The 19,825-nt window shown below is 41.5% G+C and overlaps 1 protein-coding gene across 1 annotated transcript in view; it reads right to left on the bottom strand.

Moving 5' to 3' along the window:
• Positions 1-19,825, bottom strand: part of Zmat4 (zinc finger matrin-type 4) — a 392,976-nt gene that overhangs the window by 50,667 nt on the left and 322,484 nt on the right. Inside the window, exon 6 of the mRNA XM_006982967.4 lies at positions 1,168-1,264. Coding sequence (XP_006983029.1) covers positions 1,168-1,264 — 97 coding nt within the window. The remainder of the gene's footprint in view (positions 1-1,167; positions 1,265-19,825) is intronic.

Below are 19,825 nucleotides of genomic sequence, written 5' to 3' on the forward strand. Positions count from 1 at the left end.
AGGAAGACACCTACTCACCTGTCCTCAAGCTACAGGGACGTCTGACACACAGTGGCACTCAATAAATGTTTGTTGGATGATGTTAATTATTCACGGGGCCTTAATACAGTCAGCTCTGTTCAATGATTCTCTTGATGAATTATTTAGAAATGAAAACAACTGCATCTAGTTAGATTCCAACCTTTTGAGACATTCTTTGTTCCGTATACCCTATTGTATGAGTGTTTTCTTAACAGCCTCAGCGCTGCCTACACACTGCTGGCCATGGTGATAGCAATGCTGGAAGCATGCAGGAAGGGAGGTGAGATGATGCAGGGAGCCTGCAGCCTGTTCCAGTTTAAAAATCTGAGGCTCTTCTGGTCGCAAACAAATCAGAGCAGGCTGTTATTTAATTGACAATACGTGTGCGCGTGCGTGCGTGCGTGCGTGCGGGTGTGTGTGTGTGTGTGTGTGTGTGTGTGTGCACGCACTTATATCTGATGAATTAAATATACCATGGAATTTGTTACGTTTTCATAATAGTTGACAACATATACCCAGACTGGGAATACACTAGGAGATAGTCACAGAATTTGACCATATAACACAGAAGTTTAATACAGCCTACAAATAGGGATCACGTTGGTTACTAAAAAACACAATATAGTTCTGAAAGTTTCTTCAAGACCATAAAGCAGGCTGAATTACTTTTGAAAAAAAAAAACCCATTATTTGTGCTGAAGTGGGAGAAGCAGCTGTTCCTTCAGTAACGCTCGGCACATTTTGATGGCTAGCTCAAGGAACAGAAATGTCAAGGAGACTTTGGAGATAAGAAGATAAAATCTATATCTGTCTGCTTTTTTGAGATAAATAACATGTCTGGTTTTAATGATCTTGCAAAAACAAGTCCACAGGAAGGACCGAGGAGTGGAAAGAGAAAGAGTGGGAACAGAGAAAGGGGTGGGGACGGGAACAGAGTGGGGATAGAGAAGGGGTGGGGACAGGGAAAGAGTGGGAACAGGGAAAGAGTGGGGGCAGAGAAAGTGGAGATAGGGAAAGGGTAGGGGTAGGGAAAGAGGAGGAACTGGGAAAGAATGGAACAGAAAGAATGGGAACAGAGAGTAAGCGGGAACATAAAGAGTGGGCACAGAAAGATGGGAATGGGGGTAGAGCGGAAACAGTACCTACTTGGTCTGATGTTTCGATCCTTGCAGGTGTGCATGGTACTGTTCTATTGAGTTGAGCGACACACTACAGATGGTGCATCTGTAAGTCCGCCTCAGACCTGTGGGTGACAGACAGACATGGTTAGCTGCGTCCTGCCATCAGGCCCGGTGACGGATGAATGTTAGAATCTCCACAGAGGCAAGTTCTGGGTATCAGAGAAGACGCTGGGTCCCCTGTACCAGGGCCACTCCTGGCAATCCTTCTAGAGCCCAGCCACCAGACTCAGCAGAAGTGGGACTGTGCAGGTGCTTAGAGGCAGCCTGTCCTGTTTATAGATGGCTGAAGGATAAAAACAAATGACTCTGAACTCAAGATAAATATTTTGGGAATTTTCTAACTCAAACCAAGAAGTATGCTGCTTTTCTCCCCTAAGTCATATAGTTATGTTTTCTATCTCTATAGTAAATTAAAAACCAAACAAACAAGCAAAAAAACCAACCAACCAAACAAACAAAAACCCTCTCCCATTCCTTTGCCATCTCCTTTACAAACCAGAACTGAAGTGTAACACTAGATGTTATTAACCTCCGTGTGATACTATGATTGTCTTATAAAATGCAAGTAACCAATAGAAATAAAATGAACCAAAACTCCATCCTTGGGGTCTGACTTCCCATCAGAGTTAAGACCATCTATGTATTCTCCTCTTTATTCAGTTGCCTCATTAAGACAACATCAGCTTTGGGCTAGGCACTAGGCATTCCGAAATAGAAAAGATGCCCGTTTGCTTTCAAGGAATTTGGCAAAATCTTGGAGTGTTTCAGAGCACTGATTTAACCAAAGGAAAATTTGGTGTCACCAAGCAGCATTATGTACATCACATTAACCCTCCAGTGCGGTAGAGATCCACAATGGCGCACATTCCTCCCCCTGCTGTACCCCTAAAAGGGAGAAAAGCTGAAGCTAATGCTGAATCCTACAAGCCGGCCGTGCCTCCTAGTCAGCGTGAGACCCTTGCGAGGAAAGACGAGCCTATGCCGGTTTGCACAGTCTCTGAGACTTAACTTGTCATTCCCCACTGCTTCTTAAGTATCCACGCTGCATCCTCAGCCTCAGAGGGACCAGGGGAAACACGGTGAGGAGAAGAAAGAACGAACCCCAAGCTCCAGGAAGGAGAAGGAAGAACCCCACCACACATGTCTTTGTGATAAGCAGCGGGAACATCTGCTCTGCCCTGGATATGTTAGTGGGAATGTCCAGTGTCTGTGGATGAGCAAAGGACTTCCTGACATTGAAAATTCAGGCCATGAGAGAATGAGCCCTCACAGAGGCAATGGGAATGGGAAGTGTGGGAAAAGGAGAATTGCTTCGAAGTCTGACTTCAGAGGCCAGCAGTTGTGCTGATGAAGTGGGGGTAGCACTCCTGCTCTGAACATCAGCAATGTGAGCAAAGAGTCAAAGTTCACAGCACAGTGCCTTAGAGTGTGGGTCTGACCTCAAGCAGCTACCCAGGAAAAACCTCTGTGGCAGGGGTCCTCAACCTTCCTAACTCTTCCATTCAAAACAGTTCCTTACATTGCAGTGACCCCCGACCACAAAATTAGTTCATTGCTAAATCACAACTGTAATTTTGCTACTGTTATGAATCATAATGAATCAAATATCTGATATGCAGGATAGCTGATGTGCAACCCTGTGCAAGGGTTGTGTGACCCCCAAAAGGGTTGCGATCTACAGGTTGAGAACCACTGTTCTATAGGTTCTGTTCAGTAAGCTATGCATAGAGTCAGAATGTGTTTCAAACCAGAACCCCATACTACCCTCTACTCAATCAACAGCTAGGCATGGTGGCATATACCTTTAATTCCAGCACTCAGGAGGCAAAGACAGGTGGATTTTCTGTGAGTTCAAGGCTAGCCTGGTCTACAGAGAGAGTTCCAGGACAGCCAGGGCAACACAGAGAAAGCCTGTCTGGAAATAGGTGCCCCCTCCCAAAACAAAACAAAACAAACAAACAAACAAAAAAGGACAAACAAGAACAAAACTCCACGACTTCGCCCATCAGATCAGACTTCTCACACTCCTTGAAGCCTGACTTAGGATCAGCTAAGGTGGATCTTAGGAATGAAAACTAAGTTGCTCCATTAAAAAGAGCTGAGCTTGCACAGTCTTTCCACTGCAAAAGGATTATCCTGCTCCCCAAACCCAGAGGCTATAAGTTATCACAGCCAGTATAGAAGTTGTCAGGATGCTTATCCAGGCCTGGTCCATGCTGCTCTTTTATGCATAGAATCAAAATATGAAATCCGGCTTCAGGCAGTAACTCCCTCAAGAGGTCTCCATCAATCTTTTCATAATAAACAGTAACTGCCGTGTGTGAGCTCTCCTTAGAGTTCACACTAATCAAAGGGCTCCTCGTGAAAAAAAAAATAACGGAGGTTCAGTTTGGCAATAGGCATAAATATTTATGTTTAAAACTGGGAACTTTTAAGAACATCAACAAATCTAAAAAAATATTCTGATCTGCTGCTTTCCAGAAGTAGTCTTGTGCTCTGATGCCAAACCGAGGCATGGGCTGGGGATGGCAGGTACTTAATCGCAATGCAAACTGCAGGGACAATGGACTGCAAGGCTGTGGGCATACATAAGAACAAAGGTAGAAGGAACCTCCCACACACAAGACGTGGCACTCTCAGTGGGAACTTGGGGCTTTTTTAATACTTAGTTGAAATCCTAACTGCTTTGGAATTATATGGCTCTTTTCCCTCAGGGAACTAGAGAATCTAATTATTAAATCAAAAATGTCAATTTCCTTACTGAATCCATTTCAGCACAATAACACATTAATAGCATCCTAAAGCCCTGGAGTCTAGTAGGATGATGTGGGAAGAAGACAGAGAGTTTCTGACTTGGACGATCCAGAAGGATCTTCTTGAAGACACGTGACTTTGTATTTATATTTCCCAGCACTGTGTTTATAAAAACAGATGGGTTTGGAGAATTTAGCAGAATGTGACGCCTCAATGTGTCTTTTCAAGTCTAGTAAAACTAGAGTCCACATGGCTTCAGCTGCATTCACTGTACATTAGAGAAACAGTACTGAGCCTATATTATGGTGCCAGGTATTTTGCTGAATGCCTAGGATATTGGAAATAATAAGGCACCATATGTTTCCTTATAGAGCTATTGGAGAGAAAGGCAAACTATGAGTTAAGGACCTCTGAGCTCTGGGCACAGAGAGGGCACTCCTAGTCCTTCAAAGGGAAGCTACTCTTGCACTGGACAGCTGTGGTGATATTTTATTTGTGCTGAAATGTGGTGATATTTTATTTGTATGTTAATAAATAAAGTTTGCCTGGAGATCAGAGGAAATAGCAAGCCATTTAAGTAAACATAAAAGTCAGGCAGTGGTAGCACACACCCTTAATCCAATCACTTGGCAGGCAGGGTCCCTGTGTGTTCAAGGACACACTGGGAACAGAGCCAAGAATGGTGACACACGCCTTTAATTCCAGTACCAACCATAGAGACCTGAAGGTCTATACAGACAGGCTGGTACCAACCATAGAGACATGGAGGTCTATACATACAGGCAGTGACAAGGAAGTGAGGTATCTGGGCTAAGAGCCAATGGGAGGGCAGAAAAGCAAGGCAATAAAGGCGCAGGTACGACAGAAAGTAGCTCGCACATTTGGAAGCTGCAGAGCTGGTGAGTTAAGGTTGGCTGGTGGCTCTTCCTATTTCCTTGATCTCTAAGGATTTCACCCCTATATTTGGCTCCATTTTTTTTTTTTTAATGTAATAAGACTGCTTAGAAATTTGTCTACAGACAGTAGTAAACAGACTCACAACTGGTCAATACTTGATGGTAGAGTGCTCCACTCTAAATATGACTCACCTACCTCCTTCCAAGGCTTAGGGAACATCATGGAGGAATGGGCAGAGAAAGAATGTATGTGTCAGAGGTTGAGGAGGACTTCTGTGAAACAGTGTCTACTGGACATGGCAGGGGTAGCGCTCCCGAACTCACAGCAGCTGTGGTCACCTGAATAAGACCTGAACAGGATCCAGCAAGGAATGGGGGGAGGGGTCCTCAGGGCCCCATCCCTAGATGAGGAGCAATTGGCACTTAATGCCTGCTGGGGAAGGAAGAATCAGTTGTATTTGGGAATACGGGCCCTGGTAGGTTGGCCTTGGTCCAGTGTATGGCCCCACACTCTTCCCCATGGGGGCATCACTAATTCGACTCAGTGGGCTCTATGAGAAGTCTGATAACAATGTGTCTGCAAGCTGATGCTGGGTAAGGAACAGTCCAGGGAGAGGAGTCAGCATGTGGAAGGCAGAGGAAGTAATGAGCCTGAGTGAAAGATAGTTTAAAAAAAAGGAAAAGAAAGGATGAATTAGAGAAGCAAAACATCCTTGTTGATCCAGAATTCAACACCCATTAGTACACCACTTGAAACCCAAGGGAGAGCAAATATATGCCCATGAACAAAACCTAGCCACACACTATGCCTGCAGACTTGAACTTCTACTGCGGCATAAAGTTTTTAATTTGAGGGAAGGCAAAAGCAAAACACAGGAAAAAAAAAACCCCACACCATGTTGAAATTGAGATGTACCCGCAAAACCCAGCACGAACACCAGAAAAGATGAATATGGTACTAACCAGATGGCACAAGGCTGGACTATCACCATTAGATGCCCAGGTCTCACATGGGGAAAGAAGGGAATGTCCTGAACCCTGTCCTTAGACCCCAATGTGCATTGTGACATGCATGTGTACATACCCACATATACAATGCACACACATGCACACTTGCACACACAAATAAATTTCAAAATGTAAAGAAAAAAGAAAATAATGAAGATATGGGTATCTATCTTTTAAAATTGCTCTTAGTTCACCAAAGGCCACTAACAACTCAGATATGGTATTTAGTGTTCGTAGCATGCATCAAGTTCAAGCAAAGAATGAGCAGGAGTAGAAAAACACTACCAAAGGATCATTTTATTAATATGAAGTAGTGCAGTTTGAACTCTAAAATGACAGTAGGAATTTAAGGAAGGGATAATTCTATATGCTCTCTTACAGCAACTAGTAAACAAATATGAAGAGCTAAGGACGGAGGACATAATGCAGAATGGTGTTTCTATTAGCCCAAAGTGAGGTGGAGTAAGAGTGGATAAAAAGCATGGAACTATGGGAAAGGGACTCTCAGTCAGTACAGTGTTTGTTCTCCAAGCGTGAGGACCTGGATTTGGTTCCCTGGCACCCATGTTAATATCTGCGTGCAGCACCAGGTGATAATGGCCCTAGCACTGTACAGGTGGAGATAGGAGAATTCCTGGAGATTTCTGGCCACCTATTCTACCAAATCAGTGAGCTCCAGATCAGATAGATACAAGACACACAGAGCATATACATCACACACACACACACACACACACATGCACACACACACACACACACACACACACACACACACACACACACACCACCCTACACACATGTACCACACACGCCAACACACACATATATGCCACACACATACCCAATGCACATATACAACATATACATATAATATACATATACACCACACAAATAACCCCCCCCCAGACACAGCCCTCACATATACATGGAAAAATAAAAATAGAAAAGAAGTGGAACAAATAAAAAGAAAAAACAAACAGCAAAGTTATATAACTAAATTCAATCACATTAATAATTACATTAAATATAAATAGGTTAAAAAAATCTCAAAATGTCAAAATTGTTAGTGTGCATGAAAACCAAGACCCAAATATATCAAACACATGCTTCAGTTAATGGTGGATTTTGTATACTTAGAGGCTATGATTAAAGGGGTTGAAATTGATTCAGTAGAAAAATAAGTTGAGAACTAAAGGGGATGAAATTGATTCATTAGAATAGTTAAGTTAAGAACTAGAGGGGCTGGAATTGATTTATTAGAATAGTAATTTAAGAAAGAGTCAATACTTCTATGTCTGGACAGACTTCATGGCAAGGCATTTCCCAGACACGAAGAGGGCACTTTATAATGATAAGGGGAGGGTTTCATCAGGAGAACATAACTCGAAATGTCATCGAGCTAACATAAGCTTAAGAACAGGTAATATAAAACCCTATAAAACCAAAGGGAAACCAAAGCGTCAGGACCACATGATGGGGAATATTCACATGAAGCTCTTGGTAGTTGTTAGAGAAACAGGATAAAAATCAACAGTGTCTAGAAAACCTGAGCAAAAGTGCCAGCCATCTTGTACTAATTTCTAACTGTAAGCACAACTCTAGTTGCTCACCGGGAGATGCCCATGTGAAGTGTTTGCTGAGCTCCTGCAAACCCCAGAAACTTAAAGGGAGTTTTGATGACAATTCAATTAAATTAGAAATAAATCACAGTAAGATTTGCAAAGCATCTAAAATATTTCTGAATCACTCCTGATAAAGAAAAGCAGAAGACAGCTTGAACCAAATAAAGAAAACATTCCAGATGCTATTGTGAAGGCTTTAGAGATATTTATAGTCTCAACCCTATGACAGTAGACAATGGCAAGTACTTCAACCAAACTGAAGAAAGAAGGGAAAACTGTAAGTAATAGGAACAAAGGACAGGGAAACATCCACATAAAAATTAATAAAATCAAATTTTGGTCTTTGTAAAGATGATTTCAAATATTGCCCCCAAGCACATTGAACAGAGATTAAAGACAAACAAGCAAACACATACCACCCAAATAACAGTAGACATCAATTCAGACAACATGGACCAATTTGTAATAGCAATAAAAGAATATTATGAGCATTTAATATTCAACTAAACCTTAGAATATGCATGAGTTGGGCGCAACTACCAGAACTAAGAGGACAGTCATTCACCAAGAGACACAAATCGGTTGTCAAGCATTTCCTACATAAAAAGATAGAAACCCAGATGGTTGCTCTGGAAAATTCTATCAAATACTGAGGGATTTTGTAACTATACAACAACACACTCTTGGAAGATGGAGGAGGAAAACATATCAACATGTGCAGAGGAGGATGTTTCGGAAGTTTCTGCATCCAGGACCAAAATTCCCAGCAAACTAGGAGAAAATTTTATTTTGTAGAGAATACCTATGTAAGTTCTACAGCTTAAAAAAAATATCATCCAATGCTAGAATAATGGACAGTTTCCTCCAATTAAGAAAAAAACAAAAAACAAGAATGTCACTTGGAGAAGGGCTGCTAGTATCAAACCCAGGGTCTGTCCATGCTGAGCTCTATTACAGCAAGGTGTGAACGCCATGCTGGCAGTTTTAGGCTACACCACCAGAGAAGAAAAGGAAATAAAAAGCATCCAGATGGGAAAGGAGGAAGTAAAATAGTCTTTATTCATAGAAGACATTATTAAATAGAAAATCCTAAAAGGACAAGCAAATGACTACAGCTAGAACACAGGAATTCAGGAAAGCAACCACACTCAAGATCAATAGGAGAATTTGTATTGTTTTCATCACTGCCTCCAATTGGAAAATGCCATTGTCTAATATCATTATAATACAACCCCAAACCACTTTTAAAATGGGAGTAAGTTTAACAGTAGTGTAAAAGATCAAAACCAACAAACAGTTTTTGAGAGAAATCAATAGGAACTGATAAAGATACAGAAACCTAGAAACAGGTTCATGGACTGAATCCACACTGTAGCGCCATTGATACATCACCGATTCATTGTAAATGCATTAAAATGTTAATGGGCTCTTTGTACACTGAGACATGTAAACTGAGATAGAGAGGGAAATGAAGAGACCTAGAATGGCCAAGACAGTTTGGAAAAAGAAAAACAGTTTAAGGGGCCATATTGAGGAGCTGGTGATGCTCAGTCAGCACTTGGTGGACACAGGGGACCTGTGAGGAAGGACAGAATCAAGAAGGGTTGTGATCATTAAAGGTAATGTGAATGTCAGTAAAGATTTCAAGGCAGTTCAACTGGGAGGAAAGCTTTTCTATGAGTGGATAAATGTATGACACTAACAAAACAATTAGGGTTGGCTTGAGCTACCAACACACATGAACATAACGGGGTTGAAGTGGTGATATGGCTGAGTAAAGAGACTACAAACCCACTGACCTGATTCAATCTCTAGAACCCATATAAAAGTACAAAGAGAGAATCAGCTCCACAAAATTATCCTCTGACCATTCATATGTGCGCGCGCGTGCGCGCGCGCACACACACACACACACACACACACAAACATCATACAACACAATAATAAATAGAATAAAAAATAAAACTAAGGCTGTTAATACATTAACGTTTACACTTAATGTTATGTTAATACATAACATCTTACATTTAAATATAAGTGCTAAAACTATAGAACTTCTATAAAACATAAAGACTATAAAATATCTTCATGAATATGTAAGAAGAATATACTATGGAAGTAACTGCAAATACATGAAAAAGGATAAAACACATTTTATAAAGAAGATTTTACTTAGGAAAGATGCCATTTAGACACAGAGCAGTACTACCTGGGGAGAGATACATCCAGTGCAGGGCTGTGTCTAGAATGCAGAATTAACTCCTTCCAATTTATTACTAAAAGACAAACAAGTTTTTCAAACAGCACACTACTTGATCAGATGTGTCATAAGGAAAGATATAAATATGATCAATAAGTATGTGAAAAACTATTCTGCTTCAGTGGTCTCTGGAGAGATGCAAATTAAATGAATGATTAGTCACCATCTCACATCTAATGCAAACACTGCCTTCAAATAAAACAATGCCAAGTGTGACTAAACATGTGAACAACCAGAATTCACACATTCCCGGGGCAACTGGAAATGGTGCTCCTTGGAGAAACCATCTGGTGGTTTCTTCTGAAGTTATAATCACACACCTAACTGTTTAGGAGTTTACTCTAGAGAAATAAAAAGCTGTGTGGGGGTCTCTGTGTGTGTATGGGGGGGTCTGTCTGTCTGTTTGAGAGTGTGTGTACATGTCTAAGAGTATGTGTGTGTGTGTGCATGTGTGTGAATGTATGAGTGTGTGTGTGTGTGCAAAACCTGTATAGAGATGTTTATAGCAGCTTTAATTCTATTTGCCAAACAATGAAAGTGTCCATCAACACAAGAATTGATAAATTAAGATATACTTAAATAATAGCATAAAAATGAGAAAAAATTCAATGTACTAATTAATATATCAACATAAATGAGTCTCAAAAACATTCTATTTTGGCAAAGCACTGGATACAGAAAGGCAAATCCTGTGTGATCCCACTGATGGGATAGTGGAGACACCAAAATTTTCCTGGAAAAGCAGGGTTCAGAACAATGCTTCCTTTGGCAATGGGAACTGACAAGTGAAAAATGGGAAAATGTGAAGAAATAATGTCTTATATTTTGATGCAGGATGGCAATTACAAGGTATGTTGACTTATTAAACTTTATTATATTGAATACCTAAGACCTGCACTTCCCACTTTAGTTTTAAAATGCATGGCTACAGTTTACACGAAAACTGCAGCTAACCAGAAACTTGAGTTTTGTCCTTTTCCCTCTGTTGTTTTTATTGTATTGAATTACCTAGATACATTCTCCATGTTGATGCTATGACAGCCTTGCCCCACACAGGGAAATGTGCACACTTGTTCTAATTGCAATGCTCCATGAATTGGGATCCTCTGTTGAGGATGACTCAGAATATAAAGGTAAGAACCGTGTGCTGGCTATTCTTGGTTCTCAACTTGACTATATCTGGAATTAACAAAATCCCCAAAATGGAGTGGCACACCTATGAGGTATTTTTGCTTAATTTGAAGTGGGAAGATCTGGTTCTTATCTGGATCTTTGAGGTGGGAAGACACACCTATAATCTGCACCATGCCTTCTGTTAGAAGCCTGTATAAGGAAATGGAAGAAGGAAGCTTTTGTTCTTTGCCTGCTTGCTCCAGCCTCATTAGTAAGTCCATTCCTTTCCTGGTGTTAGAGTCTACTTCTCTGGAATTCTGACATTTACTGAAGACTGGCTGAGACATCCAGTCTCCTGGACTGAAAAATGACTGTTCTTGAAACTTCCATTCACGGGCATCCATTGTTGGATTAGCTGGACCACAACCTATAAGTCATTCTAATTAGTTGTGTGTTTGTGTGTGTGTGTGTGTGTGTGTGTGTGTGTGTGTGTGTGTGTGAGAGAGAGAGAGAGAGAGAGAGAGAGAGAGAGAGAGAGAGAGAGAGAGAAAGATTCTACAAATTCTGTTATGCTAGAGTACCCTAATCCAAACAGAAAAACAGCTTTTGATTTTTAATTATTTCTTCCAGTTCTTGGTCTTAAATATCCATCAATCAAACTGTCCTATAAGTGGCTTTGTCTTCCTCCAACACACAATAATTTTGTATTTTAAAGTTCTACAACATGTGTCTTAGCTAAGCACAGCTGGGCTTTCTCTGCCTCTTGGCTCATCCACCCACTCATTTCAAGACTCTAGAAGCAGATTCCATTGTCACTATGAGCAGATGAGGAGACTGGAGGGCAGATTCCTGTGGAAATGAGAGTGCAGACAGAGCTGGCTTTGAAGCCACACACTGTGGTTCAGAGTCTGTGGTCCCTGCACTATGCACACTGACTCCACACACTGTGGTTCAGACTCTGTGGTCCCTGCACAGTGCAGACTGCCTCCAGGATAGTTGACTAGGAAGAATCTCTTTGGGGTCCTCAGGCCCACATCCTCATACAGTACCCAAGCACTTAGATTCATAAAGCCACAGATAGTTTCCCCTAATTTATAGAGATTAAGTAGCTGAAATTAGTGAAGGAAAGCAGATTTATTTACAGTTTGGAAAACTCAGGGAGAGAAAGCTTAAGTTTCTTATCCTGTAGTAAGGTTACAAATTCATAGAACATACTAAACAAAAGACAGTAAATGATGCACGTTAGGTTAGCGGTAAAACAAGCTGCCCTACTGTGTGAACTCTCTTCCTTCTAGACAGGTTTCTCCTCCAGCTGGTGCCAAGGCTTGCATACACACACACACACACACACACACACACACACACACACCAGCCTGGGATTCCTGGAGAGGATTTAATTCTGTGGGGTTCATTGTGGGGTTCAGTTGTCTAATAGCAGAAAGGAGGGAAGGAAGTTTCCCTCTCTAAGCATGAACTGACCAAGGATGACATCAATGGATATGCCAGCATAGATGGAGGAGAACTACAAGGCTTCAAACCTGCACAAAGAACTACAGGCAACTAACTAATGCTGAGACTGGGAGGAAGTCTTCCCCAGTGAAGAGCACACCAAATGGTTATCCAGTACCAAATGGTCAGCCCTGAACACACACATACATTAGTAACATTATGTAGAATGAGCAAGGCTATATTTAGGAATATATATATATGAATATATATACACACATTTATGTAATAATAATTAACAAAAAGGAGGCTATAAATTTGAAAAGAAGCAAGAAAGGATGTATGTAAGGGTTTGAAGGAAAGAAATGGAAGGTAGACATGGTATAATTATATTATAATCCCCAAGATAAGAGAAAAGTGTTATCTAAAAAAGAGTTCTTTTTCTCCTGCCAGGATCTGTGCAGTTATACACAGCCCCTGGAAACTTGAGAATCAAGTGGGTGTTCTCAGAACAGGAGCCTGGGTCCCACACATGGCTGAGCTGCAGTGAATCTGTACTGGAACCTTGAGATCACTATTATTATAAATCCACAAATTTGGGGGCAAAACACTTTTTTTCTTGTCCAAACCTAATGGGCTGTGTTCAGTTGCTGTGTCTTTGATGAGCAGAGTTGCTCTTTGTATCTTCTCTAAGCCCACCAGTGGACAGGAATACCCGCCCACTGGGGGCACATTCTTAAGCTCAGCTGAACTCAGTTCAAGCCTGAGTGAGCTTTTTTTTTTTTCCTGCACAGTTACCTGATATAAGTTTATTCCAGGTTCCTCAAATATATCAAATGCTTGAAGACCCTTACTCCAAACTGAGGCTGCTCCCTATACTTGTACAGTGCTCCACAGTACAAGGTATCCTCAGGCTCCCCCTGTCTTCACCACTACCCTTGGGCATATTTCCTATGCTTTGATTACCTCATGAAATAATGACTCTTCTGTGGCCTCATCAGTGTCAAGGACAGTCAAAGTCCTTGTGCTTGTCAATATTTGAAGCTTTCGGAAGGGTGTGTGTGTGTGTGTGCCACTCCTGATACGCTGTAATCCATTCTCACATTGAACCTGTTATCCATCAATTCTCCCAAATCTCTTCCACAATGATTTCTTTGGATGAAAAACCGTCATCCCTCTACATTTGTACTTGATCACATAACTGTCAATGGATATCCCTCTTAAGTTCTATCTCTGTGAATTCTGTCTATTTTTCCTAGGGACAGCTACACACTCCAAGTTCTGGGTCCATCATAACAGGTTGTTAGTGGCTGCCTGGTGACCTCTGGAGGGATTCTGAGCCTCCCCCTGGGTAATACATGGCCATTTTCTGAATCCAGATTGATTCCCAGTGAGGGGTAGGGACCAAGTGCTGTGCTGTTTGTGACTGTGTCCTTCTCGCTCCAATGTGTTGGAACGAACCCCTCAAAGGGCAGGGCAGGGCCTATGTAGCTAGGCTAGAGCCCTGAGCAAATGCATGGATTTAAGGTCCCAGGCACAGCTAGCTCAGTGGATCAGGAGTAAACAAAGGGAGGAAAGAAGGGGCCAGGAGAACAATTAGCAGTTAGCCCATTGGCACTGCTAGACATCAGCTCCCTCTCCATGGGTCTGCGGCTTCAGCAGCTGCCCTAGGAGCATCTGGGCTGGCTGATGCTTCTGTCTCCATGGGTCACATACACAGGGATGTGAGGAGATGGCCCTTCCTTAAGTTCACGGTACCACCAAGGCTAGAGGCACTAGCCCCAGGCCATCCCTATGATTGTCACTTCCCACTCCAGTTTAGCTTGCTGTGGCTCTCCCCTGAAGCCGTTCTTCTTCCCAGCTGCCAGCAATGCCAAACCCAGAAAACCCAGCTTCCTACAGACAGCCTAGCCAGCTCCAAGACCGCCTGAGATCTGAGCCCCATAACAAATACTTTACAACAAGTCCGGAGGCTTCCTCTTCCACCTGAAGGCGACATCTGCCACAAAACCCGAATGATCAAAAGGAAATCTTTTTTAAAAGGATGAAGGAGCTCTTGTTAGATTTCATCTTCAGAACCCCTTACGAATATTAGCTCATTTTACAGATGGGTAAACAATGGTTCAAAGACATTAAATTCATAGAACCAACGAGCAGAAAAATCTAGATCTGAATTTACTTACTTCTTATTTCAGAGCCAGTGACCTTGATAACTAGGACTTTAAAAAATGAGAGGAAATGGAAGGAAAGGAGCCCTACTTAAAACAAAAACAACAAAACCTACAAAAAAGAAAATAACAGCAATAAATATATATGTTTTTATATATACATATATGTATATATACATGTGCATACACACATACATACATACATATACATTATATATATATATATATATATATATATATATATATATATATATATATTCACATACTTGGTCAAAGTGCTGGGAATAAGCAATTGTGAGTGTTCATCCTTAAATGGGACATCAACATCAACACACCCTTCTTCCCTCAAGGCTTCAAGTATATCAAGAAAGAAAGAAGTAAGAGCCGGAGAATGGAGAGGAGGGGCGCTGTGAGATGGTGTCTTCTGGACAAGGCAGGGCTATCCCAGACCTGAGACATGAACTCACACAAGCTGTGGTTGCCTATACAAGACCTGCAAAATATGGAACCTGTCATACCATGCTGTCAAAATTCCAGCACTGCTGGGGAAGAGGCTTGTGAGGCTTTTTGTGAGGAGCTATTGGCAGTTGAAGGGTGGGTGCAGCGAGGGCGGGGGGGAGTCAGTTTTGTGGTGTGTGTGGTCACTGGTAGGTTTCCCATCTCACTGCACCATTTGCATATGAGTGGTGCTAATGACACTCGGTGGGTTATTTTTTTAAAAAAAGAGAGAGAATACACCAAGGACATGAAATTAGGGAGGCCTGGGGGAGTTGGGGGGAGCTGGTGAATGTGTAAAATGCATTATAAACATACATAAAAATTTCAAAGACTGAATTAAAAGTATATAAGAATACCTTAGTTTGAGATGGCTTTGTGAGGTAGATGAAATGTCTGACTGTGGTGAAAATGTAGGGTCTAGAACAACTGTCAGGTCTCCGTCAAAATTCCAAGTACTCGGTAAGCACTCTAGGACTGGAGCTCAGTTTCCATGGAGGAATTGGGAAGCCATGCATGGGAACAATGCATGTGGCTCACACACCCAGTTCTAGGCTTGCATGATGGAAATGGCTCCTCTCTACGGGTTGAATCTACAAAAACTTCGCTTTGCCACAGCCCAGATTAGCAGGTAGTAGGCTGCTCCTCCACATTTGAGATACTCTAAGCACCACAGAGAGTATCTAAATGCCTTCTGAATTCAACCCATCGCCTACAGGCATAGACTACAGGGTACCAAACAGCTAATTAAACAGAGAACACACACTTTCTAAAACAGTCCTTTCTCTGTTTGAATAGTGAATATGTAAAGCTTTGAAAGCTGAATCTGTGAAGCAAAGGCTTACCATCCTCAAAAGCCATTTCCAAACAAACAAACCCTAAAGAGAGGGAATGCATTCTCAGCAATTAAAAGGCAATTCTATCTATGTTGGATGCCCGGCCCTCTCAGGGGCTGGGAAATAAGTTGTCATCAGTGAACATTCAGAAGGGACAGAGTAGTTCAACCTAAATGCTAGCACTCTAGAGTAGATGTAGAAATAGATGTAGATCTATTTCACTAGGCAATGGCGGGTTGTAAGCTCTGATGGTTTGAACAAATCCACCTCAATATAGCCTTAATTTAGTTGTAAAGATGATCAATCATTGCTCTCATGTTATTCTTTGTAACTTACAAGAAAGCCAGAGAATTGAACAGTTTTGATTTTGTTTTGGGGGATCTGAATCAAAGGCAAGGCAAACATAGATAGTCTGTCTGAATCTACTCATTTGAACTGTACTCAAGTGATTTTTTAGCCATATGTTAAATAACAACAAATGTGATAAATACTTTCTCTTTTTTTTGATGTTGATGTGGTATAAGTGGAAACAGATAAGAGGTGGGATGTGCTTTTTTCTGTGTATCTTGTAGCACGGCCAATGATGTCAGTGCATACAGCAAGTGATAACATCAACATTGGGTGTAACATCTTCATGAAATTTATTTTCTCTAGGACACAATTTTTGGCTTCATATTACTTAAGTCATGAACTGGGCTATGCTCTTAATAGGGAGTTGTGGATTGTGGCATCAAGTTAGCAATACATTAAAGTAACCCTCAACTGTGTTCTTGTGAGTTTCAATCTGGGATCAGTGGGAAAATGGAGTACTATATAGGATGCTATGACCAAGTCAGCCATCATGTCCCTTCTCTTCTCCTCCTTCTCTATGATATCTACAACAAAGGCTGCACATATGTCCCTTCTCCTCCTCCTCTATGGCATCTATACCCAAGTCATCATGCATGTTCCTTCTCCTCCTGTTTTGGTCTATGGCATCTATACCCAAGTCATCATGCATGACCCTTCTCCGCCCCTCTATGGCATCTATGACCAAGTTGTCATGTTTATCTCTTCTCTTCTGTTCTATGGTATCTACAACAAAGTCAACACGCATGCCATGCCCCTCTCCTCCTGATCTTTGCTATTGCTCTTCAAGGCAACTCATCTCTTCCTAGTGGCTCCTATGATTGCCTCAAAATGCATCAATAGTCATGACACCACCCCCACAGTTGTTGATAAACTGGAATATATGCCTTTAGCTGCATCACCCGAGGTCCCAGTGAAGTGTCCTAACATACTTCCACCTATCTCTCTTCAGTTGTATGAGTCCAAAGGCTCTGGGGTGCACTGAAAGAGGCTTGCAGTAAGAGCCAGAGTTGAAAAGACAAGAGCCAAAATGTCCTACTTGTCAAATAATTCCTTATAACTACTCAGATTTCACACGATGATGTCCTTTCTGCCTCTTGCCCTCTGTGACTCACACAGACTGGCTAGGGGTCCCATGTATCTTTGTTGTTCTTATAGCTCATTTGCTGAGCCTTGTTTTATCCATAGCTGTCACAATCACCCAAGTGGCCAGCCAGTGTTCTATGTCAAGTCCTGGCTATCTGCTGCCTCCCTGCAGAACTGACCTCCTAATAGAGCTGTTCCAACTGAAAGTCTTCAACAACAGAGAAGAGAATCACCTTTAAAGGTGGTGATGTACCTCTGACTATTTGATTTAGAGAAAGGTTGTTGCGATTGTGGACTTCAAATCATGATGACCATACGCACACCTGTACTGCTGGAAGCTTCAGACTGACATCTGACAGCTGATGGCCCTACTGTGACTTCTATAGGAGACTTTCCTCATGATAGGGGCCTCATGATTTGAAACATCTATCCCAATAGTGTTGCCTATTTATAGTTTCACACCCAATTACCTCACATACAATCCAGCACAAAGCAGCAGAATTCACAGGCTGATGAGGGAACTCGTTGCTTTTAGAAACCAAAGACCTTGTATAAAGACTAGAAAATGACACTCCTCAGTAATCCCTAGATACACTGGGCCTCAGACTTTGGAGAAAGGAAGAAATGATAAGAGCCCTGCTGATCATTTTTAGGGGAAGAAATCTATATTTTTGCCATTCTATGCTTATTATTTAACCATGATGCATCTTTGTTTCCTAATCTATGGAACAGAGGGGGAAATTAAAACAATTCAGAGCTCATATTAGAATTAAATGAATTAATATGAGGATGTAACACAGGAAACACAAACAGCTCAATGAATGTGACAATGAATAGTTGTATTTTATTTCAATTAATTTATTTATTTCTCTTAGCTTCCAAAGAATTAAGTTTCATTGTGGCGTTCTTCAAATTTGTTTTTGCGGTTTTCCTCTACTACGCTTCTCCCCACCCTCTTCTCTTCTTTGTGCTTTCCCACCCCCAACAGGCTACTTTCTATATTCATGTTACAGACGACCCTTTTTGCCTTTCCTGCATTTCTGAGCACTCCTGTTCCTCTCCCTTAATCTCCAGCCTAGTTCAAAGTCTACACCCATTTTCCCAATCCCTTATGTACATACATACAAATGGATGATGGCTTGAACAAAAATGAAGATTCCACTCATGAGTGGAATAATTTAACGGTCTAGAAAGAACGCTCGCTTGGTAACAGGCACATACATGGCATCCTGGCAGGCTGCCTTCTCCACAGATGCTCTTTATTCCATCCTTTGACAGGTCACGTGCTTCCTAATTTACTCATCAGCCCATACATTGGCTTAGCTTAGAGTTGAATGGAAAATGATCCCTAGTCCTCATTCAAAACTGTGTTTTGAAAACACCATGAGACAAAAATGACAAGAGCTGCTTTTGACAATGCTGCTGACACCAAGGATCTCAACATGCTTGGCGTTTTTATTTTAAATTGAGTGTCTGAGGCTACTGAGTATATTAATAGCTAAGTTCATAAACCAAATATACCCACAAATCAGAAGAGTATGTTGAAATTAGTATAACTCATCTTCTTTTATTCTTAAGAGCACACACAGAGGCCTGATCTGAGGAATTGGTTTTTTGAATACTTAGTTGTTTATTCCTTTTATCAATAGCCTCTGCTGATGTACCATTTGCTCTCTTGGGTCCTTATAAATCCTGACTCCCTGACAGACTCTGATGTGTCCAAATGGGAGGGAAGGTTTCATAACCCCCACTGTCAACACGCAGAGGCCTTTCAAGCACATACGTTTGCAGGTCAGCTTACATCCAATGTCTGCAGGTAAGGAAGGCAACCTTGCCTCCTCACTCAGCCTTCCCATAGAGAAATGGGAGATATGAATGACAGGAGGCAGAAGAACGGTGTGAAACCAGCAATGAGACCCATTAACTGAGATAAAATTTTCATCTGCAGCATCTATGACCAAGGTCATTTAATACTTAGCACAGTTCCCTCCCTCCCTCCTCCCTCTCTCCCTCCCTCCCTTCCTCCTTCCCTCCCTCCCTCCCTCCCTCTTTCTCTCTCTCTCTCTCTCTCTCTCTCTCTCTCTCTCTCTCTCTCTCTCTCTGTGTGTGTGTTAAGGAAAATATAAATATAAAATAGTTATTTTAGGATTTAAGACTACTATCATTGTAGATACAAGTGGATGAATATGACTGATAAATGGAAGGATGGGCACATTTCCTGTAAAGCAATGGTCCAGTATTAACTAACTCATTAATATACACTAAATTTGCCAGCATGCTTTTGCATGTAATAACTTTGCAAATTATAGTCTTAGAAAATGATAGAGAAGGGGGTGACTTTGTAGAAGGGAACCATCCCAACCTAGAACTGACTGTACACATGCGCACAGTGGGCCAACATGAATCAATGAAATACAGACCTTTGTCTTTTCAGCTATGTGTTTGAGAGGAAGCCACTGGGATGAGACAGAAACAGGTCACTTTAAGGGCACATGGAGCCATGATAGCTATGAATGTGTCCCAACACAAAGTCATAAAGTTAGAGCAGTATGACAATTTTTTGTGTGGTTCTCAAACGTAAATTTTGTAGA

This window comes from Peromyscus maniculatus, chromosome 17 (assembly GCF_049852395.1).
Source record: "Peromyscus maniculatus bairdii isolate BWxNUB_F1_BW_parent chromosome 17, HU_Pman_BW_mat_3.1, whole genome shotgun sequence".
Taxonomy (NCBI): Eukaryota; Metazoa; Chordata; class Mammalia; order Rodentia; family Cricetidae; genus Peromyscus; species Peromyscus maniculatus.